This window comes from Metarhizium brunneum, chromosome 3 (assembly GCF_013426205.1).
Source record: "Metarhizium brunneum chromosome 3, complete sequence".
Classification (NCBI taxonomy): domain Eukaryota; kingdom Fungi; phylum Ascomycota; class Sordariomycetes; order Hypocreales; family Clavicipitaceae; genus Metarhizium; species Metarhizium brunneum.
Window position 1 is genome coordinate 1567159 of NC_089424.1, and position 27333 is coordinate 1594491.

Sequence of the window (27333 nt, forward strand, 5' to 3'; positions counted from 1 at the left end):
AGCAATTCACGTCCTATTTCTCTGAGTACGGAACGGGGAAAAGCTGTTAATGCCGGTGACCGATCCTTACACATATTGTACATACATACGTTCCAAATGGGTCTTCCTTTTGATCCAGGCCGCGCAATAGTCTCGGTTTTGCGGCCGTGCGGGCGAGCACTACGCAATCAATATGCCGTTGCACAAAGGCTGCTGCACGGGTGGAATAAATTTGTTTGCATCTGTGACCATATAAATGTACCTGGCATGCACTGGCATGTGTCCAGGGGTGTGCCGATCTTGCCGGCTGCAAGACCACGTTTGTTGGTTGATCTTTACATATGTCTGGTAGTTTCCTTTTATGGAACAAAATCGAACGCCTCAGACCAAAGGACCCTACACTCACCCCCACCGAGCGAACAAGTGCATCAACATGGTCGGACAGAACATAGAACCAAAAAAAGTGTTCATAATAAGGAAGCCCAATTCGAGAATTCGAGCAATCGGGTAACGCTATGCTGTGTGCTGAATGCCTGCCTCGATGTGTTGGTGAACAGGCTAGGACGCTCTTTGGAAGTCTTAGATGGTGTCTGGTGCCAAAACGGTATAGAATGGCGGCCAGGCGAGGGTATTCAGCCTCAAGGTCTTGAGGCTTTATCCGACCCCTCCCCGGACAATCGGAATTAGAAGACGCGCAAGCTGGTCCAATTCAAGGCGGTGTTGGAAAGATTGATAAGAATAGTACCATGGACAGGGCGGAGGAGACCCATGGCCTGGTGTGCAATTGACCAGTAGACGTCACCGCATCTTACCTAGAGGCCCTGTAGACCCGCGTGTCTGTGGCATTGATGGGTCAATCCAAAGTTGTGAGCCTGTGTAAGTCTTGGTGCTGTACATGCGGCTCTCTCTCGACAGTATTCCTTCGCTTTCCAAGTGCCGCAGATGTTGCACTTCGAGGTGTGCGATGGAACAGGCCAGACTAAATTGCAATTGTAGTCGGATGCATGTGGTCGTGGCAGTAATACTAGTGAATGGATGACTTTGATGGATTCCACAACAGCTTGGCTGGCAAGGCGGGCGATTTTCGGCAGGGATGTTGGGGACCCATAGCGTCTGGTTCAATGTTCAATGTTCAATGTTCCCTAGGTGAACTACGGAGTACAGATACTACTTACCTTAGGTAAGTAGGTGCCTACCGCAGCAGATACCGGGTAGCGCCTGGTAGGTACAGAGTACGCCGAGGCACACGGCCAGGCGCTTTAACAATCGGGCCAAGTGCCGTCTCCTGACGATATCTCGATGCAGTGAGACGCATCGTGGCCAAATGCGCCTGCAGCCCAATCCAACAATAGTGGGCGCGGAAATAATACCCAACTGCCAATTTTACAACACGAGAGAGTGAGAAACTCTAATTTCTAACATAGGAAATATTCTGGCGACCTTAGAAAGCGTCATTGCCAGCGACCAGGAGTTAGGTTTCAGCCAAACATACAGAGTCCTGCTGCCTCAGCATCGTACAATATCGAAGCAGTTCTAGCACGTGTGATGGGATATGGCGGTATCGTCATAGCTGCTCTGATACGATCTAGGTCTAAACCCAGGGTAGAGGTGGGGCCGTGTCCCACGGCACACATATCTAACCAATCACAGCGAAGCGCTTCGCGTTGCTGGGTGGTTGGCCCGCATGTTTGTTTACCATCACTGACCACCAAACGCAACTGAATAGGCTCCCGGAGAAAGGAACCCCGCAGAGCTTGACCTTGCAGGCTTGCACTGCCTAATATTAACAAACCATCTTAGTTCCTGCTTGTTTTCAGGCCAGGCCTCTTCATCAGGCCCGAGGCTCTTGTCAACGGTCAGTGATGCTGGCTTTTGTATCCCGCATCCGAGCATCCAACACGGCTACGACAGAATCCTTTCGCCGCTGAAACAGCTTCCCTTCTCTTACAGCTGATATTTCTTTCTCCGGCCTGCATTTGCTTTCTTGTTGTACATTTGCGCAAGCGCATGTCTCAGGACCTGCCATCTTGAGGCCGAATTTGAGAGCTTTGTTTTCCCGCTGGGCGGCCGCCTCAACATTCCATTCCATCCTCGAAACCCTCCGAAATGATGTGCAGTCTGTCATAGGAGTCGGAACATACAAGATATAGCTAGCAGCGTGTATTCACTTTCGCGCGCCCGGAGAGGGAGCAAGACATCCAAACAATGTCGTTCCAATCTCATCGTCTGCGTCAGTCGCGCACCGCCGACCTCGCACCTCCTACCAGCTTCACGCATAACAACATATCTACCAGCATCTCCAACATCAATCGCTTCCCTTCAACCACCTCGTCATCCGCATCTTCGGGCTACTCCTCCACATCCGACCGCAGCAACGTCACACAATACACATCGGCATCGAGCGACCACGGCTCTCCCGCTGGCCGCAAGCACAAGCGTGGCCAAAGCGATGTCCTCGCTCGGGCACGAACCTTTGAAGCAGGGGCAATGAGCGGCTTCAATACGGGACCAGCAAATCCCCCAGCGACCCCAACTCGTCAGTCTGTTCGGCCTCTGCCCCAGGCGCCGACGGCGTCCCCCAGATCTCCAGCTCAGGGTGCTTCACCTCGAAGTTCTCTTCGACATGATCGTGGACAGAGCATCGATATTGGCAAGCTATCCCTCAGCCAATACGACGGCCCGGTAGCACCGCCCACATCACCACCACGACCGTTGCCCATGAGGCCTAACTCGATGCTGTTGACCCGATCCGACTCAATTCTTCAAGCCAAAACGCCCATGCCGCATGGCAGCTCGCCTCAGGGATCTCACACCACACACATCGGCCGCCCGGACCTCGAGCTGCTTGGACGATCTACCACCCGTGAATTGCGTACCCTATCTCGACTGGCTGAGTCTGATGTCGCAGAAGACTTCACCATCACGTCGTCTGCACAAGAGGTGGTTGGTTTACGTGGACGACGCCGACTGCAGCGTACCGATAAGCACACTGGTGCTCGCAGCGCCAAATCCGGCGGCTATGGATGGGAGGGCCGGAACTGGATGGATAAGCAGCGTCAGTTCCTCCAGGCTTATGAGTATCTTTGTCACATAGGAGAAGCCAAAGAATGGATAGAAGATGTCACGCAAAAGACTCTCCCACCTATTGTTGAACTTGAGGAGGCTTTGCGGGACGGGGTCACTCTAGCCAACGTCGTCGAAGCGCTGAATCCTCAGAGACACTTTCGAGTATTCCACCATCCGAAACTTCAATTCCGCCACTCGGATAATATTGCCATCTTTTTCAGATATCTCGACGAAGTTGAACTTCCCGATCTTTTCCGATTCGAACTCATTGATCTTTACGAGAAGAAGAACATACCAAAGGTCATATACTGTGTCCATGCATTAAGTTGGCTACTTTTCCGCAAGGGCATAGTCGACTTCCGAATCGGCAACCTTGTTGGTCAACTTGAGTTTGAACACCACGAATTGGAGGCGATGCAAAAAGGTCTAGATATGCTGGGAGCTAACATGCCCAGTTTTGGTAATATGGGCGCCGATTTTGGCGTACCAGAGCCCGAGCCTGTTGAAACGGAAGAAGAGCGCAGGGATCGCGAGCTAGGGGAGAACGAAGAATCAATAGTCGATCTGCAGGCTCAAATACGTGGGGCCCTGCTTCGGTTGCGACTTGGCGATAAGATGCAGCAGTTCTGGGACGAGGAGCATTGGCTGATTGACCTACAATCCCGTATTCGTGGCGATTTCACCCGCCAAATTATGAGCTATCGGCTCCAGATGCGACGTTCTGCCATCTTGACCCAAAGTGCGGCGCGAGGATTTTTGGTCAGGGAGAGATTGAGGAAGAGTGATGCTTTTTGGAAAGCTCATGAGCCGGAGATTCTAGAGCTTCAGAGCATGATACGAGCCAACCAGGTCCGTGACGAGGTACGAGACTTATTGTATTCCTTGGACGGTTGCAAGGGGCCTGTCCGGGAGATCCAGGCAGTTTCCAGGGGTTTCCTGGTCCGTAAGAATCTGGCTGCTCAACAGCAGGAGACGAAAAAGACTTCGGGCCACGTTGAGAGACTTCAGGCTCTTGCTCGTGGAATGGGGTTGAGAGCCAGAATCAGCAAGGATCTTCAGTTATTGGGAGGACAGGCTGGCACGGTTGCCAGCTTACAAGCTGCTGCGAGGGCTCTGCTGACCAGGACTCAGATCGACCGTGAGCAGCAGCAGCTGTGTGCCCTCGGTCCAAAATGGGAGGCACTCCAAGGTGCGATTCGAGGAAAGCTTGTGCGGGAAAAGCAGGAAGCATACAAGGTCGAAGCCCAGAAACACGAGCTCAATATCGGTCAACTACAGGCAGTGATAAGGGCAGGCGCTGTGCGACGTGAAGTGACGAGAAAACTAGACGCTCTAGAGGAAAGCAAAGAGGAAATTCTTTCTCTTCAATCGGGCGCTAGAGGAATGATGGAAAGACTCAAGGTCGCTGCCTTGCAACAGGAACTCAATCGACATGAGGCTCGGATCACAGGACTGCAGGCACAAGTCCGAGGCTACCTTGGCCGGAAGCAACGCCATGCGCTCCTGGATGAACTCGAGTCCCATAATGAAGCTACAGCAGAATTCCAGGCCATTCTGAAGGCAATGATGACTCGCGCAGGAGTCGACGATCTTCTCACGGAACTTGAGGAAGAGGAGGAATCCATCGTGGCTTTGCAAGCTGCCACAAGGGGATTTATGGTGCGAGCGAAGTTCGAGGAAAAGAAGCGTTATTTCAACGAAAATATGAAGAAAGTCATCAAGATCCAGAGCTTTGTTCGCGCCAAAGTGCAAGGCGAAGCATACAAAAGTTTGACCACTGGAAAAAACCCCCCGGTCAATGCGGTAAAGAACTTCGTTCACCTTCTCAATGACAGTGACTTTGATTTCAATGAAGAAGTTGAATTTGAGCGAATGCGCAAAACGGTTGTCCAGCAAGTGCGCCAGAACGAGATGTTGGAGCAATACATCGACCAGCTCGATATCAAAATTGCACTTCTCGTCAAGAACAAGATCACCCTCGATGAGGTTGTGCGACATCAGCACAACTATGGCGGAAATTCGATGGGACTTTTAGCCAACAGCACGATTACTTCAGCCAATCAGTTTGACTTGAAGGCGCTCAATAAAAGCTCACGCAAGAAGCTGGAGTCATATCAACAGCTCTTCTTTAGCTTGCAGACGCAACCACAGTATCTTGCTCGACTGTTCAAGCACCTTCGCGAACAGGGCACATCGGAAAAGGAGTACAAGAGAATCGAGCTTCTCGTCATGAGTCTGTTCGGTTATGCGCAGAAGCGGCGCGAGGAGTACTATCTTTTGAAGTTGGTGGCCCGGGCTATTCGCGAGGAAGTGGAAGGATGCCGAGCTATTCAAGAGTACATACGAGGCAACTATTTCTGGCCAAAGTTATTGGGTAACTATACTCGATCACCTAGGGATCGCAAGTACCTGCGCAGTTTATTGGGACCACTGATCCGCGATAATATCGTCGAAGATCCCGCCCTTGACTTGGAAAGTGACCCTATGCAAATCTACCGGTCTGCCATCAATAACGAAGAGCTGCGAACCGGTCGCCCTGACCTCCGACCGCTTGACGTACCACGCGAGGTGGCTATTAGGGATCCTGAGACAAGGCGCCTATTCATCGACCATCTACGGGATTTGCGGGAGATTTGCGATCAGTTCTTCCTGTCCCTGGAAGAAATGGCCCATAAGATGCCATACGGTCTACGGTTCTTGAGCAGCCAGATGTTTCAAGCCTTGTGTCAACACTTCAACCGCGAGCCGCAAGAAAACTTGCTTCAGCTCGTGGCAAACTGGATCTGGAAGTTCTACCTTCAGCCTGCCTTGACCCAACCAGAACAATTGGGTGTTATCGAAAAGTCACTGAGCCCGCTCCAAAAAAGAAACTTGAGTGAGGTAGCCAAGGTTATCGGGCAGGTTGCGTCTGGGCGACCATTTGGCGGCGAAAACATTTATTTGCAACCGCTGAACAACTTTGTGACAGACTCTATCCAACGCATGCGACAAATCCTACAGAACTTGATCTCCGTGGCAGATGCCGAAAGCACCTTCGGCGTCGATGAGTTCAACGACCTCTATGCCAAGAATAAGCCGACTCTGTACATAAAGATGACTGACGTTTTTGCAATTCATAATTTAGTGGCATCGGAGCTTCCTTTCATGTGCCCAACTAGGGATGATGTTCTCCGAGAGATCATTCAGGACTTGGGCAATGCAAAGAGCAATGAAAACGAAATGAATGCGGCTGGATCATCCGATATCCAAATGTTCCTAACCCCCAAACTCCACAGTGTCCAAGATCCAGAGGAAGATGTCAAGTCTCTCTTTATGGAGACGAAACGCTGCGTCCTGTATATCATCCGGGTCCAAACTGGCGCCAATCTCCTAGAAATATTGGTAAAACCCATCTATGAGGAAGACGAAGAGAAGTGGCAGACAGTGCTGCACGATGACTTTTCAAACGACGGCAATACTCGCGGGGCTTACTCGGACACCAATATGGTGGACGTGACAAGGATGACTTACTACGAACTTAAGCGTACAGCGCTAGAGAATATCATGAGGCTAGAACAGATGGGACGTATCTCGAAGCAAAATTACTACCAGGACGTTCTCAACGCCATTGCCAGCGATATTCGAACGAAGAGCCGCAGAAGGGTCCAAAGACAACGAGAACTAGAAGGTGTGCGGCTCACCTTGACCAACCTAGCTGAAAAGGCCAAATACCTTGAGCAACAGAGGAAGAGCTATGACGATTATATTGAGCAGGCAATGGTGACATTGCAGAACAAGAAGGGGTATGTTTGTGTGGTTCCTTTCCGTGAGGTTAGCCTGAAGACTTTTGCTAATGATTGAAACCATAAATAGGAAGAAGAAGTTTCTCCTGCCATTTACGAAGCAATACAACCACCAACGTGAGCTTGAGCGAAGTGGTCGGGTACCCAAATTTGGAAGCTACAAGTACAGCGCCAGAACGCTCTCCGAGAAGGGCGTTTTGGTGTCCTGGGCAGGCCTCAGTGACCGCGAATGGGACAAGATCAACATTACCATTTCCTGTGACGAGGTTGGTGTGTTTGCCATTGAAGGATCACGAGGCCACATTCAGATGCCGGGTGCGAGCGCCTTGGTGCCTATTGAGGACATGTTGCAAGCGCAATTTGAATCTCACCAGTTCATGAACTTGTTTGAGGGCAACTTGAAGTTGAACGTCAACTTGTTGCTGCATCTTGTGTACAAGAAGTTTTACGGAACGTAATGATGCTTTCGCCAAGAGGAGGCATCAATATGTGGACTGATGGAGCGGTCTGTTGGCGTTGCGTTAAATTTGCATATGTAATGGTTAGCGATAGGAACAGGAGGAAAGGGCATGGTTCGGTGTTTGCTGGCTTGTTATTTTCGTCTATGCAAGAACCTTTACTGTTTTATATCATAGGATAGGGATCTTGACAAATGCGTAATCTTGGTGCGCTAGTTTGGGGTTGGACTGTATGGATGGACTGGACTGGACGTGAATATGAATATGGGTATGGAATAGCTGAGGCGCCTTGGGACTGGCTTTGCCGGGTGCAATGTAGATCATTTGAAGAATCCGATTGCCTTGTACAAACTATTTTGATACTCTTCAGCATACGCAGTGCTAGTCATAAGCATCCAGCTGCAGTGCCAAGTTTTCATGCCTGAGATTGTTGTCCAACATTGACATCTCCAAGCTGTCTTGATCAAAGTGCCCGGCAATCATCCGTATCTACGGATATCGGGCGGCTCGGTCACGCTCATCATTAACTAGTATTGGGGAGATTTACGTAAAGCCGGCATATCTGCGATGGTGAGGCGAGCGTGTCGAGGGTGGTGGTTGGTTGCCAAACCCGATAGAAAGCTGGCAGGCAGGGTGGTTGTTGATCTCCTTGTGTCATGAATGGTTCAAGGGTGTATTTGCATGTGGTGCTGTTTAGCGCTGGCTTGTTTGGCTCGTGGGTCCTTTGGGACAAGGCGCCCATCTATGCATGCTGCAGTATTATGCGAGAGGTGCAATTCTCGTGCTTGTCTCGGTGGTGTTTGGACATCTGAGCCCTAGTCGCCGTGTCGTTTGTTCGTTGAAAATAAAGGAGCACTTGAGACCGGGTGTCATTGCCAATGGATGTCTCATTGAAGTGGGAACGAGATTGAACCAGTTGTCGGCTCTGGCGTGCTCCGCAATCCGCCCCGTACTTTAAGTATTGACGTTAGATTAGGCGCTGACACGGAAAAGGGAGCGTTAGCAGCCATGGTGCCATCCGTCAAGGCGATGTCGACATCGCTGGATGACGGCATCAAGACGGCGAGAAGAGGGAGCAATGACAGTTTTGCTAGCGTATGCTAGTGCAGAGTTTCTTGCATGGCAGAAATCCACATGCAACAAAAGGGGTCGGTCCATGATGGTGTCAGAGTGTCCAGCTCGTCGCACACAAGCCAGGAAGGCACTGGCTGGATGTTCCTTCCCAGCCGCACCGCACTTTGTAGTACATACATGCTTTGTACGTGGGGAAACCCTCGACACTCGACGACTTCAGTCCACCACAAGAACAACTCGGATAGGAATAACACTAACCTGACAACAGCCATGCCACGCCCACACCATTTCGTGCCCACCACATATTGTACATTATTGTCCTTTGCCTCTCTTTCGCGTCAATCCAGATGTCACGGACGGCACCACTGCGTCAACACCAGCCCCTTTGATTTCGCAGCCCCGAATGCCAGAACTACCGTCTGTCTGGCAGTACGGAGCACACCCGATTGGAACGACTTCGAGCCGTACCTGGGGTCTATCCACAAGTCTGCCAAGGAGATTTAAGAACCGGCCCTGTCCTGCTGCTAATCCCAGTTCCAGGGTTGTGCTTCATACCATCATTGTCCGGCGCTAAAAAGTCATGGACCAACCAAGTCAAGGTCGACGCCCAAAGCAGTAGTTCCACAAGCGTATTGTGGCTTCTCGAACCCCCAGCTCACACACGCCTCTGCTGCCCTCCCTCTTTATGAAATGCCAAGCGCAGTCGAGGGTCGTTGAGTCGTTCACACCGCCGAAATTTCCGATGCCCAATTTGCTGCCTTGTGTGCGAGTTGGCTGGGGAGGCACCATGTGACCACCTTCCAGGGTTGGGGCTGTTGGTCAGCTGTTGATGGCGTTCTCGGTTCATTCATTTCTCCTGGGGAATGAGGTTCCAATCATGGCGTCAGAGGCGGCAGCCAGATGTCAGAGCCTGACTAGGACAGCCGTTCGAGACCGCGAAACTCGTCAAGGACCAGCGTTGACAACAATACGTGATACGTATTGAGAGTTGAGTCTCAAGCCGGGGGTGGGCACCAGTAGCAAGACAACTATCCAGACCACATCGTATTCAAGCTAAGCCCCGTTGGAGGCATGAACCCTTCACCTATTGCATTTTACTTTGCATAGATGGAGCCCAGGATGCCCAGGATACGTTCAGCAACATGCTTTTTAGCTGGGGTTGCACACGCGGGCATGGCCATCAGTCACCTTCTCACACCAAGGACCTCAATGTCTCCCGCCCGAAAGCCGGCTCCGCAATGGATTGAATTTGCCCCTCCCCCCTTTGGGTTCCCGCCGTGTTGGAACTGAGTTGGTGGAAAGGCCCACGACCCCGGGTGCGGCGAGATGCTCCCACTCGAGTGGCGGGTTGGCAAAGGGAGAAGAGACAGAGAGTATAAATGCCCCGGTGTCTCTCCCACACCTCTCTCCTGCTTTTGTTGGCATCCTGTCGTTCTTGTCGCATACGCATTGCTATTACTATTACTGTTTCTTGTACTGGACTACTTTTTTGAGCTAATTCGAAACATTGGAGCACTGTCTGTATTTACATCCGTTGTAAGAAGGACTGAGATTCTTGCCGCCCGAACTTCAGTCTTCTTGTTACCTTTGAGTTTTATTCTTTTGGGGTCTCTTGTTTTTTTTTCCTTTAGTGGAAAGGACGTCGAGGAATTGGGAGGGAACGCAGTAGCTGTACTCCGTACCTACCCTTTTATCAGAGAACTCACCATTTTCCTCTTTCTGTGTGGCGCTCTGCTCTGAGTTGTCATATAGTCTCCTCTGCTGTATTGGTCGCCATCTACATCACGAGAGCTCCCTTTCCGGATTTACACCTATTTCCTGCTGGTTCCAGCCGCCAATCCTTGAAGTGAATCTTCCAAAGAACTAATGAGTAGAAGACCGCAGCTTCAGAGACAACAGCACCAGTGATCAAAGAGCTAGCTGAGAGCACCGCGGGGGGATTGAGAGATTCTGACCTAAAAGACCCTTTCGAATAATAGGCTATTCCAATCATTTCAACATGGCTCCCGATATCAACACCATTCAAACGACGGCACCTCTTCCCAGGGGCAGCGCTGAGAAACCCAATATTCTCTACATCATGGCTGATCAGCTGGCTGCCCCTCAGCTCAAGATGTATAATCCAGAATCACAGATCAAAACGCCAAACCTGGACCGCCTCGCTGCCACCTCTGTACAGTTTGATTCTGCGTACTGTCCTTCCCCGTTGTGCGCCCCCTCCCGAATGAGTATGATCACAGGTCTTTTGCCCATGAAGATCGGCGCTTATGATAATGCCTCTCAAATCAACTCCGAGATCCCTACCTATGCCCATTATCTCCGTTCCAAGGGCTACCACACAACTCTGGCAGGTAAGATGCACTTTGTCGGGGATCAGCTTCATGGATATGAGCAGCGTCTTACGAGCGACATCTACCCCGGGGATTTTGGCTGGGCCGTCAACTGGGATGAACCCGATAGTCGTCTAGAATGGTATCACAATGCCAGTTCAATTCTACAGGCAGGCCCTTGTGGTCGTAGCAATCAGCTGGATTATGATGAGGAGGTCATGTATCGAAGCGTTCAGTATCTGTGGGACCACGTCCGCGAAGGCCCGGAGAAGCGCCCGTTTGCTTTGACGGTAAGTGAATATTTAAATAGGTAGTAGGATGGCCCTTTTGCAGGCGAAGCAAGATCTTTATTGTTCACATTGCCCGCAAACGGACAACATGAGGCGAGCTACCAAAAAGAGTCAAGTGCTGGAAAGGAGCTTGAGGGAACAGATAAGTCTTTTGCCCTTTATGACAACGCTAACAGACACATTTCTCTCTATATATAGGTTTCTCTCACTCATCCTCACGACCCTTACACCATCACTAAGCAATACTGGAACCGCTATGAGGACGTAGATATTGCGCTGCCCAAGGTCCGCATTCCCAAAGAGGAGCTCGATGCTCATAGCAAGCGTTTACTGAAAGTCTGCGACCTCTGGGACCAGGACTTTTCTGACGAACAAATTAAGAGAGCCAAGCGCGCCTACTACGGCTCCGTCAGCTACGTGGACGATTGCATTGGCAAACTTCTCGAAACTCTTGAAGACGCTGGTTTGGCCGAGAACACCATCATCATTTTCAGTGGCGACCATGGCGACATGTTGGGCGAGCGAGGTCTGTGGTACAAGATGAGCTATTTCGAGTCATCTGTTAGAGTCCCTCTACTGGTCAACTACCCGAAGTGGTTCCAACCTCACCGCGTCAGCCAAAATGTGTCAACGCTTGACCTGCTCCCAACTATTTGCGATCTAATTGGCACCAAGCCTGCTCCGTATCTGCCCATGGACGGGCTTAGCATGTTACCCCATCTTCAGAATAGGGAAGGCCATGACACTGTCTTTGCTGAATACACTGGCGAAGGCACTGTCCGACCAATGATGATGATCCGCCGTGGACCTTGGAAGTATATCACTTGCCCGGCCGACGAGCCACAGTTCTACAATTTGGAACGGGATCCCCAAGAACTTGACAATTTGGCACGCTTGGTGAGGGTTGCACCACAGAATGCTGAAGAAGAAGGAATTAAAGCGCTGTTCGAAAAATACGACGCAGAGGCCAAGGCTAAGTGGGATTTTGACGCCATCACAGCCCAGGTTCTCCAGTCTCAGCGAAGCCGTCGCGTTGTTTGGGATGCCCTTAAAGAAGGCGCATTCACAAGCTGGGATTTCGATCCCTTAGATGATGGTAGAATGAAGTAAGTGATATTGGGCTGGGCAGTACGCCAGTCAACAATCATCGGACAAGAATCATCGTTTTAACGGCTAGCCAGGTATATTCGCTCCACTATCCCTCTGGATGCTCTTGAGCGCCGTGCTCGTTTCCCCTTTGTGGACAGTAACGGGTACGATTCCAAAGCGGTCAACTCAACTCGTAATTGAGCTGAAGGAAACAGGTCAGGTGGGCATCAATTTTGCGAAGTCCAAAATGCTGATATGATGTTATTATGAAACTGGTAGTTATTACTCAGCCATTGGAATGATTGATATGAACTCGGACAGTATGTTATGTATGGATATTGCCATTTAGGAGTTAAATGCGATTTTTTTTTTCAAAGATGGTACCCAACGCGAATTAGCCTGTGGTGTTCGGCGTGTTTATGCTTAGTCAAGATTGGGATGTAGCAACCAAAAATTAGCACATTAACACTCAGGAAAATTGTTTCTTGGTCACAACTTATCACGTTTCACCCTCTCCTTTTTTAAAATAGAAGGGCTTTTGCCCAGTTCTCCAGAGTTTGGCGCTGCATAGCAAATGCTCAGTACGGAGTACGAAATAAGTAGCTTTGTACTCAAAAAACCATGTGGGTCCCCGCAGTTGCGACGACATTGATCCACCTCCCCACAGCTTTCCTCACAACACATGTGCGAGCAATCAGCGCGCTACTAACCTCTATTCTCCAATTGACATTCACCGGCCTTTTATCTGGCGGTATCTACATTCACCATGGCGACGCTGGCGCTGGACGAAGACGAGCTCAAGTCCGTGGAGCACACGGTCGCAAGGCTAGCCCAACTATCCAGCAGCATCCAGAGCCTAAAGATGGACATTCTAAAAAGCAATCCCCTGCCGCACCCGTACGTCTCGCAGCGCCCATCATGTCCCAGAAACCTCACGTGCACGTATATTCACCCGCAGCGGGCAACAGTTCGTCCCTCCAGGCCTCTGCGCAGATCCTGCAGCGCAACCTGCAGTCCGTCCTCGAGAGCCTCAACGACAACGCGGAGCTGTTTACGCGAATGGTCATCCACCCGTCGACCAACTACCCCGGCCGGACGCAGGAGAATATCCTGACGCAGTTGCTGCGCAAGAAGCTGGAGCCCGACGTGGAGGAGCTGGTTGCCGAGGGGCGCGAGACGGCGAGGCTCGCGACGCCAGAGGGGGTCGCGGAGCTGCAGGCGATCTGGGACGAGCTGCGGGAGTGGACGCAGGGCCGGATTGCGGCCTACGTGCGCGATGAGGCGGGCGATGTGTATACCCGTGAGGAGAGGGAGGCAGGGGTGGACAGTGTTCGCACGGGGCTGAGGAGGGGTCTTGATGAGAGCGACGAGGACGAGGACGAGGCGGATGAGGATGAGGACGAGGATGAGGACGGTGAGGGGGGCGGCAATATGGTGCCCAGAGGGCCGGAGCCGGAGACGCTGTTGTGGTTTGGGGCGAGGGGGGACTTTGAGCTGCCGCGGAACGTCGAGTTTGAGCGCAAGATGGGCGTGAAGAGGGGGCTGGAGGGTGTGAATATACCGCCTGAGAGAATGGACGGTGTCGCTTCGTCTTAGGAGAAGAGGGCGAGGAGGCTGCGAGACTCTGCTAAGGCAAGTCTGGAGCGAGCATGATGTTGGGTCACGACTTATGAATATTGCGTCGAATTTTGCAAGCGACATGTTTATAACTTACGAGGAACTGTAGCCCTCGAGGAGACATGCAGGGGGGGAGTGCAGCAGCAAAAAGCTGTCTTGTTAGAATATAATGTTGTCCCATGAGCGTCACTAGCTACATATAGGTGCCTACCTAGGTAAGCAAGCAGTTGGAAAGATATGCAGTAGATGATGGGATTTTCTGGACGGCCTGGGACATCATGGTTGAGATGACTTGGTGTTACATTCATGCCAACGCCTGAAAAGCCGAGGATCATTTTGGGAATACAGCTTCTGCAAGGTATCTCGCGCATCATTCCTGATGACTATTTGCAGCAAAAACCAGCAACAGTCTTGCCGATGCATCCCCCAGCGTCACAACAGGAATCAATCCAGCGCCACAGTACAACGGTTCTACATTGCAAAACACGGGCAGGTCGGGGCCTTCGGCTGCGTCGGTATTGACGGATGTCGTGTGACTTGGTGGCTGCAATAATACCTGGCGCGGGCCACGGGATGATGTCAGCTCGACGTGGCTCAAAGCTGTCTGCCGTGTGTGAAAGCCCGCTTCAGACTCTGAACAAGGCCGGTTGATTATATTCAGTGACCATGAGTATGACGACGGCTTCCGATCCGAGGGCTGACATTGATCCCATGGGCCGCCCATTGTGCCTTGATGCCTTAAAGGCCCTCCTCACTGCAAATATCGCGGTAGTTCTTGAGGAGGGGGTCCTCATTCAACGATTCGTCTACTTTCGTCGACCCTTGAGTAAAACCTGCTCCATGTGTATTTGATCGCACACGATGGCCGGTCCACATTCGTGTTCATCGTTGGGATGTTTAGATGTTGGATTTGCGAGTATACCGCCTGCTTTGCTGTCCGCACGTGTTTCGCCGTTTGGAAAATCATCATACAAGAAGCCTGACCTCCGATTGAAGAAACGGGCAAGTAAATCACGGGTTTGCTCTACCGATGGATATACTGGGCCGTGTTTACTACTATCGCTGCCTGTGGAGATCCGGCTCCAAATATACGACTGGGTATATAAAGCAAGCCCGGTGCACAAGAACTTACCTCTCACGGGATATCCCCTCCCTATGCGGCAGCCACGGTCTACAATCTTGATTGAAGACAAAGACAATCTATTACAAGAGGGTCGCGAAATTTGCGTTTCCACTCTTCTCCGCCAAGACCGGCTCTATAACTGCCTCCCGAGTAATCTCCTCGTGCTAAATCGACACATATACGCAGAAGCAAGGGAGATTCCATTCCACAGCAACGAGTTTGTTTTTGAGAATTGGTTTTCGTCCGGGCTAGTTACAGCGGCATCATTGTTGACTGACGTGTTCGAACCCTGGCAAGCCGGAGCCATGCGATTTGCAAGAATCGAAACAAAGTTAACAGATTTTCATGACGACAGCGGCTTCGAGAGATGGAGAATACTGAGTGCGAATTGGGCGAGCTATTTTCGTGGTCTGCGAGTATTGATTCACGTCTCAAATGATGCCTTGTTTGAGAAAAGCCGCTTGCCGGACGCCCTTGATGGGATCGCTGAGCGATGGGTGGTCGATGGGTGCTTGGCTCAAATGAAAGCCTTGGAAAAGCTTGAAGTTGAGCTGGTGACACCGTCTTCATGTCCTGATAGAGATAAGTTGGATTGGTGTAGAGAGCTTCAGGCAGCTTTGAGGGTACATGGCTCCAGAGCCCTCGTGGCTAGTGTCAAATGCCATGTTAACTCTCTCAAAGATAACAAGACGGGATGAAGAGTAGGTGTCAAATTGGCGAAAGTGAGCGGCTAGGCCCTTCTGTCAATTGCATACTTTTTCAGACCTTTGTGTGGTTTCGTTGAACGACTGGACACTCCGTACATCCCACGTTCGTCCTCGCCCTTGTTGCTTCGCCGGCCTGTTGTGGACATCCAGGGTCCGGGTTACATACATGAATGGGCAATGTCCGAGGTCCGCCGTAGTCTATGCTCAGGGTTGTCCCATGGACTCCAGTTGGACTGCAATACAGGAAATTGTATCGGCATTGGGCAATGAGAACAATGGAAATTATTTGCAAAATGTCCAAGATGACCACATGTCACGGAAGGGAAAATGGGCTGCGCCGGTGGGGAAGGAACGAAAACAGAGCCACTCCATGTGACTACGCGCCAGTATCGCTCGCTCGGGGATGACTCACGTCGCCATGAATGGGCATGATGCGAAACGTTAGCATTTGCAGAGCGTGAAAGCTGCGACACTCGGCCCTCTCGATCCATTTCAACCGTCATTCTTTGGTGTCATGATTTCGATACTGGTTCACTGGAGTCACTGGAGTCACTGGACCGATCGTGGCCGCGAGTGCCCGTTCATACCCACTCACTCCTCGGCGGAATTTTTGAACCAAACAAGAGACGGAAATATGGATGTTTTAATCGTTATCAGATTTACGTACTTGAGATCAAAAGGCTACACCGCAGCCTTGCCGTTTTCTGTCGACGAGTCAAAACGGAACCCTTTCGTGCATCAATCGCGACGGGTGAATTTTGTTTTGTTTTGTTATTAGGTTTTTTTTTTCCTTTGGCCGGAATTCCTGCAAAATATGCCACACCAGCTGGACGGTAATTGCATCTTCATTGTCCATATTGCTCACTTCTGGGAGGGACACTCAAGACGCCGCATGTAAATTGGAACTTTCAAAGGCGGGTCCAGATGATCCGCTAGCTATGCGAAGTAGCGGCAGAGCGACACACCGGGACAGCGTTATTCATACAAGAGCTACGAGACAGTATACCACTTACTCCGGTTCGATGTATCAATGTGCTTTTAGTTGAGTTGGCGCAAGCCCCATTTCCAAGGTGGAACTTGGCAACGTGCAGCGTTATGCCACCTGAGAACTGAGGCGTGACTGTGCAGCCAGCCGCACCTCGGCCATGTCATTACATATAGACAAGTGAACACGGCGACCCTTGTAATCTGCTCTTGCCTTTTCAAGACATCGAGTCTCCGGTCTCGCTGAACATGCTTCTGTTTTTATTCATCCCAATCGTCTTCCTCACTTTCTGAACACTTGAATTCTTTCATCTTTATCATAATTGTTTCCCTGATATTCATTTAGTATTGCGCGTGCTCAACTACAACATAGTTCTCCCTAAACCTGTCACTTGGTTAATAGTCATCCAATCCGAAGCAGGGCCTCTCCGCCGAGGCGCCCCGCCATCTTTCACCCGCACTGTACCTGTTCACGGCCGACAACACCACCGTGCTTGCACGTCCAACGCCTATCACGACAAAATCGCAAAAGTCCATGTTGGAATACCTATCCTAACAGATGTTTTGACTAGTAACGACTACATACAATCGACGTGGAAAAGATGGACGCCCGGTGCCAATGCGGAGCCGTGGGCTTCAAAACGCCGTTGCCTGAGCCGCTGGCGCTGTACATCTGTCACTGCGCCGAGTGCAAGCGCCAGACAAGCTCAGCATTTGGTGCTTCTGCTATATTTCCGCGCTTCAGGATTCCCGAGGCCGAATTACTTAGCTGCTATGCGTAAGTCCTTGCCATGTTTCAGTTCCAATCTCCTGTTCCAAGACGCCAGGTGTTCGTGCTACAAGTACGCCGTGTACCAGTCAGTCATTCAGCGTGCTCTTGATTCTGGATCCTGGATGACTCGCCGCAGTCCTTGCTGATGAGTGACACAGTCGACCCACGGCCTCGGGACAAACACTGTATTGGTATGCTTTAAACTTGGTTAATTTATATTAGCCGTGCACCCGCTCGATAGACTAACAGGCTTAATAGCTACTTTTGCCGAAAGTGCGGGACTCGACTCCTTCACACAACACCGGTAGGCGCACAATTACATGATGATTCTCCGCCCCGTGATACCCGCAACTAATACCAACGCCCAAGCAGACCAAAAATGTTGTATCCGTAAAAGGAGGGTGTCTCGAGGGCTTAGACTGGGCCAAGGCCATTCATCTTTGGACGAAGAGTGCTATGGTCCCTATCCCCGAAGGCTCCGAGACTCACTCCGAAGGTTCTTCCTCGACTGATTACGGTTCTACCCAAGAGTTTCTCGATCAACCACTCGATCAGCCCGGATCGGAATTGACCAGCTAAGCGGGCTCTTGAATATAAAATAAAACAACGAAATGAGGCGAAATAATGGGTCTAGTTTCATATGCTATTTACTTTCATTGCGGCGCAGACTGCATTCTATACGCGAAAACGACAGGTATCTGTCCAAAACAATCGATGGAACAGAGTGGTTCGCCCCTCTTCCTATCATAATGCGGCATTAGATCAATTCACATTAAGATTTGGTAGTTGTATCTTAAAAACTTGGGTATCGTAATCTTCGGGCTGGGAACGTGGTTCAACACGGAAGGATCTTGTCTATTTCTGGGAATGCTGTGGTGCTAATTGTTCATTTTGGGGTGTTCGGGGGTCACACGGCGGGGGAACAAGAGGACGGACATACAGGGACATATATTTCATCCATATATACCAAATCATGGGAAGGAACATCGCTTGACATAGTATTTTGAATTAATTAATTGATCTCTATTATGTTATTAAGGTTTAATTGTTTCGCTCTGTAGTCAAATGAAATTACACGCATGATACAAGTATCGTGTAAGCGTAAAATCTTAAACAGTATTGATCTAAAACAGTATTGGGCTGTACCAGGCCAAGGACAGTAGGAGACTAGAAAAGTAGACCGTCTCAGCGCAATTGATCTCTACTATGTACTGCAAATGCGCGACGCAGCAACAGCGTTTAGAGCATAGCCGAGAATCCAGATATGTGTACATGGTCTCTTAAAATCCATTATCCATTCATCATTCACTTCACTCAACAACATCAGCATCTGCTGACGGAGGGTAAAATACGTACATGGGAAACTCCAGGAAAATGGTTCGTTTCAAAAACAAAGGCATCTTCTCATACAGCTGTGGGGGGAATGGAATCAAGATACTCGTCCGGTCCAGCCACCGCTTGTATCCTTCCCAATTGTTGCCCTTCTCATAGCGTGCTTTGGCCTTTGGCCTCTCCGAAAGGGGCAGTCCAGATACAAACATGAGTAGTACTGTGAGAAGAATTGGCCCCAAGATTGTTGCGTACAGCGCTTTGTAGGCCTGGCCTGAGACGTACCCATCCGCCGCTGATGAAACGGCGATCATGTAAATGGCTAAGGTGGCCGTTAGCGCTCCATGCTCAACACTTTCATCTTGTTCGCCAAAAACCATTAAACGTAAACTTACAGAACTGAATAATTATCTCGCCAAAGTAATTCGGATGTCTCGACACTTTGAACAAGCCGACATCACAAACCGCGTACCCATCGTGGGATTTTCGGAAATTGTACTTTTGCATGTCACTCACGCTCTCCATAAGAAACCCAATCGTAAATAAAACAATGCCGGCAATGTCTCTCCCAGTGCCAAATGAATGCTGTGGGTACTGCGTCACATTGGGCGAGTTCAATATGGTCACGGGGAGTGACACCGTCCACACCCAAATCATTTGAAAGACCCAGAAGCCAAGGAAGGGAAAGAACTTGTCGCGCTTGTCGTCGAATCGATCATCTGAGCCTGTGCGCAGGATGCGAAAGAAGAGGAAGGACGAGAGACGAACGGCCCAGAGGATGAGAAACAGAGAGGCTACAACTTGGCGCGCATGGTGGTGGCCGGAGAGGGAGAGTGTGAGGATCGCCAGGATGGCGAAGTTGGTGCCGCCGGCGAGGTCTTTTTGGAGTTAGACGACGTAGTTTGTAGTTTGCGGTTGCAGCGAAGGGGGCTGCGACTTACCAGTGAGTTTGTCGAATTTGAAGGAATATGCGATGGCGAAGAAGAAGAGCTGGTAGGCAACGGTGACAATGGCCGTTATTCCCAGGTAGTAATTGTCTAGAACATGGGCGACAGCCATGGCGAAGAACACCTCATACGAAGCTATTGGCGATGGAAGGTCTGGCAGCACGAATGGAATGGGGTGAAGGATAATTTTTGTATGTAGGAATGCAGATATTATAACTGCCGCATGTTGGCATTCTCATGGCGCTATGTGGTGTGCGTCATAATAAAACGGGCATTTCCATGTGAGGGAGGTGTCTTTTGACGCCATGACGAACACACACCGACACCCAATGACGGATGTCATCATTGACCGTGATTGCAAAAGCGATCGCGGTGGTCGCAGAGAGACTAGTGGAGTTTAGTGACTTTTACCGCCATGTCTCTACAGGAAGGTGCGAGGTACCCGTCGCCTGCCTTTGCCAGCACTGGTCCAACACTGCCCGATGTTTAAGCCAAATCGACAATCTGCAGATCTCGCTCTCATCCAAGCGCCAATTCATCAATATCTCTGCGGATATTCTACGTAAGCACCAAAGGACCAAAGAATTCACCAGTGTAATGGCACTCTAGGAAGAGAGGATGTATCCCCCGCCTGTCCATCTACCTGGGTGCTGACGCACTTGGCAACCATCTGTGAAACCAGAGGTGCGGCGGCCGTTCGATTGCACCGTTCGACTTTCGACGTCGCAACCCACTCCCGAACAAAAAGTGATGGGAACATTACTTACGCACTCGTCCGCATCAAACGCACCAGCGCGTAGCGCCGACCATGTTTTATGCTCCGTCCACGCCAACACCAACAAGGCTATCCATTTGCACATTTTCAGATCGCTGTCATGTGACGCGAGGCCATGCCCCCAAACGCAAGCTGTCTGGGCCAGACGTCTCCAAACGTCTCAGTCTCGACGCCAACTACTCCTCGTGCAACAGCATGCACCCACTTGGGCCCTGACTGCAGCCGCATCCCTCGCGAATCCAACCTACTCAAAACAAGCTATGAACCAGGATGTATGGGGGATAGGAGGTATCATCACCATTGATTCCGCTGTCAATGTCACCAAATTGCTGAGAAATCCATGGGGGGCTTCAGTTTCCACCTGGTCCGATTGGAGGCAAACATGACACTCGACAACATGCGCCTCTCTTTCCGGGCTGCCGAGATCTCTCCCCATACGAGCGCAATAGGACTCACTACTCGTAGCAAGTGTAAAGGCTTCATACAAGATATCTGTTCAGATGCTACGCGAATCTCCCGCTGAACTAATGCATGTACTGTCTGGTGCCGTGTTTTCCCACCCACACCATCTGATCTTTCTCTTCACCATCGTACACTGCCCTCTTCATTTTCCCCTTTCGTCTTCCTTTCCTTCTCTGTTCAGTATCATGTGTTGCTCTTTGACCTCTTAGTTACTGTCGGTTCGTTCGTGTAACTCCGTTCTCACAAGCAAATGCTTGGGTTTCCAGCCTGTTTCTTGCTCCAAACATTCTTTCATTGAGTTGAGAAACGTGAAGGGTCCCAGTTTAGGTCAAGCCGCGTTTCTTATCGTCTTCGCGTTCAAATTTGCTTCGTTCCTTCTCTCCCTCGCTTTGCAAACTGCCATATAGGCCTTCTTGTCCTCTCATCAGCTGGCTGATATGCCATCCTTGGGTTCCATGATTTTATTCCGGACTCTTGGATGTAGACCTTGATCTTGGCAGTCGTCCTGTTTTTATATTTTGAGCAGCCGGCCTGCCCAATATTCACACTTAAACCCTTTTCTTCTCTTTCTTTTTTCTTTTCTCGGGAGTGTTAATATCCGCGCGCTATCTAGGCAGTGGCGTGCGTGTCCCGTTGGGAACAGGATTTCCTACTGCCTAGGATGAAAGCCTTTGTCTGGCTCGTTCTTGCTACCACGGCTATCGCTCAGGTAATTGCGCCTTTTACTTTCGTGTATCCAGCAAGCTTGATCATTTGGAATGAAGCTGACTTGAAAGCAAGGCCATGCGGAATGGTCAACATGGGTTAAACCGAGACGTGGAAAAGAGATCTGGGTACCTCAAGGGCCTTGGATCGAGGGTTGGGCTCAAATCGGGGGGGAGCGATAGTCAGTACGATGTCAACCAAGTCAAGGACGACACCTCTCGCGGGTTCTGGACCATTGTTGGACCTGATGGTGTTGTTAACACCGCCAATGCCCACATGCTACCTGCTGCTTCGCCGACTGGTCGTCGTAAGGCTGTTGACGCAAGTTCGAATGGGCGGCAAGATGGTCAGCAACACAGTACTAAGGGCCAACAAAAGGGACAACGGCCAAAGCAACCTGGCATGGAGCAACAACACCGTAATCGCACACAATCAAACAACCAGCAGCCCGCACCCAAGTTTGAAGGGTCCGTTTCTTTTCGCTTGGCAAGCCACATCGTTATCTTCAACAGCACTAACATGATTTTATAGGATACAAATAACTTTTGTGACCGTGACTGTCCGGCCTACAGTCTCCAAGGGGCCGGTCAGAACGGGAACGAAGTCACCCAAAACAGTCACGACGACAGTCACTGTTGCTGGAGGTGTAAGTCAAAGCCCCGACCAGGAATAAGTCCATTTGGAGCCCAATGTGCTTGATACATCAAGTAGCTAATATCGATCCAACCTCAGAATCCTCAGAACTCTTCTCAGAAGTCGAACACTGGAGAAAAACCCACGCCCACTGCTGGTGGAAATGGAGTTGGTGTGAAGCCAGTCCCTATTGACAAAACTGCCCTTCCGACAACAACTTACAGTTTGAATCCTCCGAAACCTCCACCACCGGCACCGCCAAAACCAGAATCGAGTTCATCTTTGCCTCCCGTGCCAGCTCCGGTTGCTTTGCCCAAACCCCCCCAACCAGCAGCACCAAAGCCTGATGCGCAAAAGGAAAGCGGCACCTCGCCGTCGTCAACTTCATCGTCGGCTCCTTCGAGTTCCTCGTCTGATTCGCAGGCACCGCCTCCTACAGCGCCATTAGATTCTGTCGTAGCTCCGGTAGCAACATCCCCTCTTGGAGTAGTTGCCCCTGCACAACCATCAGTCAATCTATCCGGACTCACTCTAAACAGCATAGTCGACCTTGGGAACCTACCGAAGCAGGCAGGGAACGCTCCAGCTCCCACTACTGTGGCCATCTAGGAACTGCAACGCCAACTAAAGCGTGTAGAATGTAAATAGGCGATACATAGCTGTGAATGAAGTTGATCGAAGGCTCTATTAGGTGACCTAGAACGTCACTACCAGAAGTGAATCATCGAGTTCCAGGTCAAGGTGAAAAGGCCATGGTGTCTCTTAGACTTGCCATACTGTATATGTGCATCATGAAATTCGTGGGCTTTAATCTCAAGCTTGCTGGCTTTGTGCTACTTGCATATCATGAAGCCGGCGTTTTGTCAGGTCCAGCTGCGCGAGCGGCTAATTTCAACTTCTTTGCTTGTCTCTTGCTGACAAACTGTCCATCTTCTTCCCCTTTCTTGCGTTTTTGGTTCTTTGCTTTATTGCCACTTCGGCCAGTGTCCGTTCCTGCACTCGTTTCATTGTCGCCCGAGGATGGCTTATTCGTATCGTTATCATCTGTCGACGCCGCTTGAATGACATTGATGACGCCACGGAAGCCATTCCGCTTCATTCCTTCGTTGACAACGACGCTTCGGGGGATAGATCGCAAGCCTTCGAGGCCCTTCTCGTTCGCCAGGCCCCACACGTTCAGAAGATTAACCACATCTGCCGGGCCACGTAGACTAAGTCCTGTCTTGGCCTCGCTGCTAATCATGATGCCACGCCCACGGGTGGCCCGAATGATGCTGGTTGCGTTGGAGATGAAGTTTGCGCGGCCGCGGTTGTCAGCGGCAAGAAGTTGGGCGTAACATATTTCGAAACGAACCCCACGGCTTACGGCAGCCATGCATGGTTTGGGGCGAAAGTGAAAGGGAAAGTACGTGGTAAGATCGAGGGAGATGATGGGAATGTCAAGAGTGAGACAAGCATTTTGAAATGCCTTTTCCGTCAACGGCCGAACGGCGAGAATATCATACGCGTTTGCGAGCGTTGGTAGGCGGTAATTCGAGGCGGCTGGGTCGTCGAGGGCAAGGGTGGCACGGTGCAGCAACGTAGGAAGTGTTCGCGAAGACGAGGACTCGAGCTCTGATGGGAAGGGCGATTTAGGATTCGCGGGTACTGGAAGCTCCAGCGTGTGGTTAAGGGCAACTGTGGAGTACCCAAGGGAAGAGGCGAGAGAGAGAGTTTGGAGGAGACGTTCAGAAGTTGTGGAAGGGGACCACGCAATGTTGAGGTCGTAGATCATCGTGAGTCGAAGTGCGGGATGGGTGAGGCTCGTGAACAGGCTTGGATAGATTAGCCTGGAGGCGGAGCACGTCAAGCCGCAGCGCGAGAATCAGATAAGACAGTGATGCAATCTGCCGCCAGTGGTGGTTGAATCCGTTCGGGCGGCCACTGGCTGTGGTTGTGGTCCGTTGGCAATCCCAAGCTTTTTTTCTCTTCGTATTTCTTCGTGAGCCACAAGAGGCGTTAGCTACCGAACAACAGAGAAATGGGAGTGGGGCCGTTTTACCACGGAAAGTGGGGTCTATGCCTTGCGGGTGCTGGAACAAGCATCCCCACAAATCCATTCTGCCACAGCTTCTCCAGCCCAGCGAGCAGGAGAGTGATGGTGCTGGCTGCTGCCCTTTCGGGCTGATGTCACCCTGTTAGCTTGCTTGTGGGCACCGCCTGGTACGTGAACCTTGGACCTTGCAACCTATCATCCATTGTCCATCAACCATCAACGGGTGGCGTCACGCGTCATCACTCTATTATTCCTGCGCCCCGTCGCCTATCGAGTCTCTATTCTCCTTCTTCAACCCTCATCTTATGCATACTAGACACACCGATCTGTTGCTGTGCTCTCGATACTGTCTCGGTACCGTCTCGCTTCCTCCTTTCGGCCTCGTTCCACAACCGGGCGTGCATTGTGCATCGTACTTCTTCCGCTTTTTTTTTTTTTTTGCGCAAAGCGACCCCAATCGCTTTGGACCCGAGCATCCAACCGAGCCTCACCAACTCATTTCCTTGCTCAAGTGGAGTTGACCCTGGCTCCCTCTTCTGCAACAAGCTTGCTCGAGGCCTCTCGCTGCTATCCGTCTTCGCTAAGCCCCAATTGGCCTGTTCAAATCCTGTGACAAGGCTACAGCAATTTCGCCCAGTGGTCTCCGCTGCGAACCTCATTTTGACAACGAGTACGGTGTAGCTGGACGCGCAGTTCTTTGAAAGGCGTCCTCACGAGCGTTGCGTTGCAGTAGGCCGTGTCTAAACCGACACTTTCATCACGTCCAGGACGACAGGAGCTGTTGCCGACCGACACTTGTTCAAAACTCAGATCAACCTGTTCTAACAAATCTCGTCGCCCTTCGCCAGCTCCCCCGACCACGTCAGCAGTCCACTCGCCATGTTCTTCTTCTTCATATGCGGTGAGCACACCTTCCGCAGTGAGATTCCTGGGTATGAGGGAATGGTGTGTCAATGCCACCATTGCGGAAACATGGCAGCCCACGTTGTCAAGAGCCGCCCATTCTTTACCTTCTGCTTCGTTGTAAGTGCCCGATCCTTGATAGCTAGATTCAATCCATCTCACCCATACCTACCTGCCATGATTTGGTTGATGCCAGGTCGGCACATCTCGCCTCTAGTTGCAACGCGAGATTTTGTTCCCGTTTATCTCGAATCCATACTGTTCCAGTCCATTCCCCTTCGACCCTAGTCCACTCGAGAAGTTACGCATACTAATTTCGTCACTGCAGCCCATCATTCCTTTCACTATTTCAGGATACAAGGATGTTACATGCAACATCTGCCACTTTCAACAGCCCTTAGAGAATCGTCCGGATGTTATGGCCATGGCTAATCGTGGCGGCGGAGGTGGTAATCAAGGTGGCGGGCAACCCGGCCCTCCTCCACCTCAAGGTGGACAGCAGCGATATGGCTGACAAATGAAGAAGTCTCGAAATCCTTATGATCCTTTGCCGCCCCGTCTATAGCGATATGCACAACCTGCTTTGCATGTCGTGGAGCGAGGTAGGAGTGTCGTCGTGGTTGTATATATATCTTTCCATTGTTGGTTATAGCATTCTTTTCCGGAGTCCCAGATTTGGACTAGCTACGAGAACGGGCATATATGTTATTTTGTGGCGGGTAGCTTGGCGTTTTATGGTGACCGCAAGAACTTGACTTTTCGTGTACATCTCATTGGGGTTGATTGAATCAGGAGAAGTACCCAGAATCAGGGGAACTCCTGGAGCTAAAGAAGTAGATTTTGTATTGAACTAGAGAAATCATATCATTACCCGTTGTTTTCCTTGCCCCAACAGCCTGGATTTGTCTATTGATAACATTGGCCCTTTTTCTTATTTCCCCTTGTGCATATTCTTGCCTCTTTGGACAGCTCTGCTTATTATATTATCGTGTTCGTTCCCAAGATACCCCTCGTGGTCTTTGTCACTTCTCAAACTCCACTCCGCCTATAGTTAATATCACAAATTCTGTCTTTATATCCCAATAACCCTTTCCTGAGAGAGGTCCTTGCTGAAGAGGCCTAGACTTGGTCCCATACTTCTGGCCCTGTTAGGATATGAACGTGGATTCGTAAGCGGACTTGCGTGTGCTTGAACTATCAAATGCCATGTGGTGTCTGTTGTCGGGAATTGCCACTGTGTATAGTCAGCATGTTCGAGGCTCACTGGCAAGGTCATTGGAACGGCTCATTAATCCAGGCTATAGAAGCTACCGCGAAATTTCTTTTAAAACTGACGCGGCAAGCTATGACATATCTTGTTGTTGTTAACTTCTGGATCATCTCAGGCATCAGAGAGACGTCCTCTTCATCGCTTCAACAGACATCATCACTACAGCATCGGGGGGCATTCGTGACCGAGGATGAAGTCAACGCCAGTCTTCAGCCGCCCGTCATCTCCCCATCGCCTTCGTCGCCGCAGGCTACCGATGTGCGCTCGCCTTCCGCCTCATGGCCGTACAAGTCGACGGCACGTCGCCAGGACAGCCACGGATTCCAGGCGCACCGGCACCGTCCTTCTGCCGGAAGCAATACCACGTCGCTCCGGCAGCCTCCCTCCTCCAATCAGCCGCCCAGGTTTTCCGTCGAAGACCAAGCCTATCTTCGGGGCCGGCTGCCCTTGCGGCAACGTGTATCTGCTCAGACCGTCATCAACCACTTTTGTCGTTTGCCGCTTCTGTATCAGGACCTGGCTGAGGGGTGTTGCGCATATCTGTCCCATTTACCACCCGGAGCCCAAGAGCTGGAGAAGCGTCAGCGAATGGCAGAGCTGGCGCAGCGAATAGCGGACAGGTACATGCGGTTTAGACTTATAATCCCCCGGTCGTACATTGTTGTGACTCTGGCGAGATGGCAGGGAGAGTTGTCGCATACCAGCCGGTTCTGGGAAAAGACCCTCGAGGAGATTAAAGTAAGTGGTGCCTCCTGTTTAAGTCTTCTGAAGCAAACTTTAAACCTTTGTATACATGAGGCTAAAGGCCACTCAGAAAGCCAACAATTCATGGTCCATAGCTCGCCTTTGGATCCTCCGTTTTACGGTTCAATCTTCTCTCGTTGCCGTGGCATACAACATGCTGCCTACACCGGGTAAATTTGTTAGACTCATCGCAAACTGTTTTGCATGCGTGTGGTCTATAACCGCCATGTGCGAGACGCTACATGCGCAGTACATCGAG

At 50.8% G+C, this 27333-nt stretch overlaps 10 protein-coding genes across 10 annotated transcripts; 7 read left to right on the forward strand and 3 right to left on the reverse strand.

Moving 5' to 3' along the window:
- Window positions 1-2184: 2184 nt before the first annotated feature.
- On the forward strand, window positions 2185-7285 carry rng2 (Ras GTPase-activating-like protein rng2; the record flags this gene model as incomplete). Its single annotated transcript, XM_014688831.1, has 2 exons — window positions 2185-6827; window positions 6898-7285. The coding sequence occupies 2 exons, from the start codon at window positions 2185-2187 to the stop codon at window positions 7283-7285; spliced, it is 5031 nt and encodes a 1676-aa protein (XP_014544317.1).
- A 3073-nt stretch (window positions 7286-10358) lies between these two features.
- On the forward strand, window positions 10359-12269 carry betC (Choline-sulfatase; the record flags this gene model as incomplete). Its single annotated transcript, XM_014688832.1, has 3 exons — window positions 10359-10979; window positions 11178-12085; window positions 12161-12269. The coding sequence occupies 3 exons, from the start codon at window positions 10359-10361 to the stop codon at window positions 12267-12269; spliced, it is 1638 nt and encodes a 545-aa protein (XP_014544318.1).
- A 565-nt stretch (window positions 12270-12834) lies between these two features.
- med8 (Mediator of RNA polymerase II transcription subunit 8) lies at window positions 12835-13664 on the forward strand (the record flags this gene model as incomplete). Its single annotated transcript, XM_066130637.1, has 2 exons — window positions 12835-12965; window positions 13037-13664. 2 exons carry the CDS (start codon window positions 12835-12837, stop codon window positions 13662-13664), a joined length of 759 nt encoding a protein of 252 aa, XP_065986796.1.
- Window positions 13665-14351: 687 nt separating this feature from the next.
- On the forward strand, window positions 14352-15506 carry G6M90_00g057360 (uncharacterized protein; the record flags this gene model as incomplete). Its single annotated transcript, XM_066130638.1, has 2 exons — window positions 14352-14511; window positions 14587-15506. The coding sequence occupies 2 exons, from the start codon at window positions 14352-14354 to the stop codon at window positions 15504-15506; spliced, it is 1080 nt and encodes a 359-aa protein (XP_065986893.1).
- A 1595-nt stretch (window positions 15507-17101) lies between these two features.
- On the forward strand, window positions 17102-17850 carry G6M90_00g057370 (uncharacterized protein; the record flags this gene model as incomplete). Its single annotated transcript, XM_066130639.1, has 4 exons — window positions 17102-17277; window positions 17430-17462; window positions 17530-17575; window positions 17644-17850. 4 exons carry the CDS (start codon window positions 17102-17104, stop codon window positions 17848-17850), a joined length of 462 nt encoding a protein of 153 aa, XP_065986740.1.
- A 731-nt stretch (window positions 17851-18581) lies between these two features.
- On the reverse strand, window positions 18582-19659 carry G6M90_00g057380 (uncharacterized protein; the record flags this gene model as incomplete). Its single annotated transcript, XM_014688834.1, has 3 exons — window positions 18582-18922; window positions 18996-19478; window positions 19542-19659. The coding sequence occupies 3 exons, from the start codon at window positions 19657-19659 to the stop codon at window positions 18582-18584; spliced, it is 942 nt and encodes a 313-aa protein (XP_014544320.1).
- A 1786-nt stretch (window positions 19660-21445) lies between these two features.
- G6M90_00g057390 (uncharacterized protein) lies at window positions 21446-22731 on the forward strand (the record flags this gene model as incomplete). The annotated part of the gene is made up of 4 exons (XM_066130640.1): window positions 21446-21493; window positions 21565-21956; window positions 22021-22135; window positions 22222-22731. The coding sequence occupies 4 exons, from the start codon at window positions 21446-21448 to the stop codon at window positions 22729-22731; spliced, it is 1065 nt and encodes a 354-aa protein (XP_065986749.1).
- Window positions 22732-22966: 235 nt separating this feature from the next.
- RPP30 (Ribonuclease P protein subunit p30) lies at window positions 22967-23896 on the reverse strand (the record flags this gene model as incomplete). Its single annotated transcript, XM_014688836.1, has 1 exon — window positions 22967-23896. The coding sequence occupies one exon, from the start codon at window positions 23894-23896 to the stop codon at window positions 22967-22969; it is 930 nt and encodes a 309-aa protein (XP_014544322.1).
- An 879-nt stretch (window positions 23897-24775) lies between these two features.
- G6M90_00g057410 (uncharacterized protein) lies at window positions 24776-25239 on the reverse strand (the record flags this gene model as incomplete). Its single annotated transcript, XM_066130641.1, has 2 exons — window positions 24776-25170; window positions 25233-25239. The coding sequence occupies 2 exons, from the start codon at window positions 25237-25239 to the stop codon at window positions 24776-24778; spliced, it is 402 nt and encodes a 133-aa protein (XP_065986680.1).
- Window positions 25240-26309: 1070 nt separating this feature from the next.
- G6M90_00g057420 (uncharacterized protein) lies at window positions 26310-27248 on the forward strand (the record flags this gene model as incomplete). The annotated part of the gene is made up of 1 exon (XM_066130642.1): window positions 26310-27248. One exon carries the CDS (start codon window positions 26310-26312, stop codon window positions 27246-27248), a length of 939 nt encoding a protein of 312 aa, XP_065986797.1.
- Between the last annotated feature and the right edge of the window lie 85 nt (window positions 27249-27333).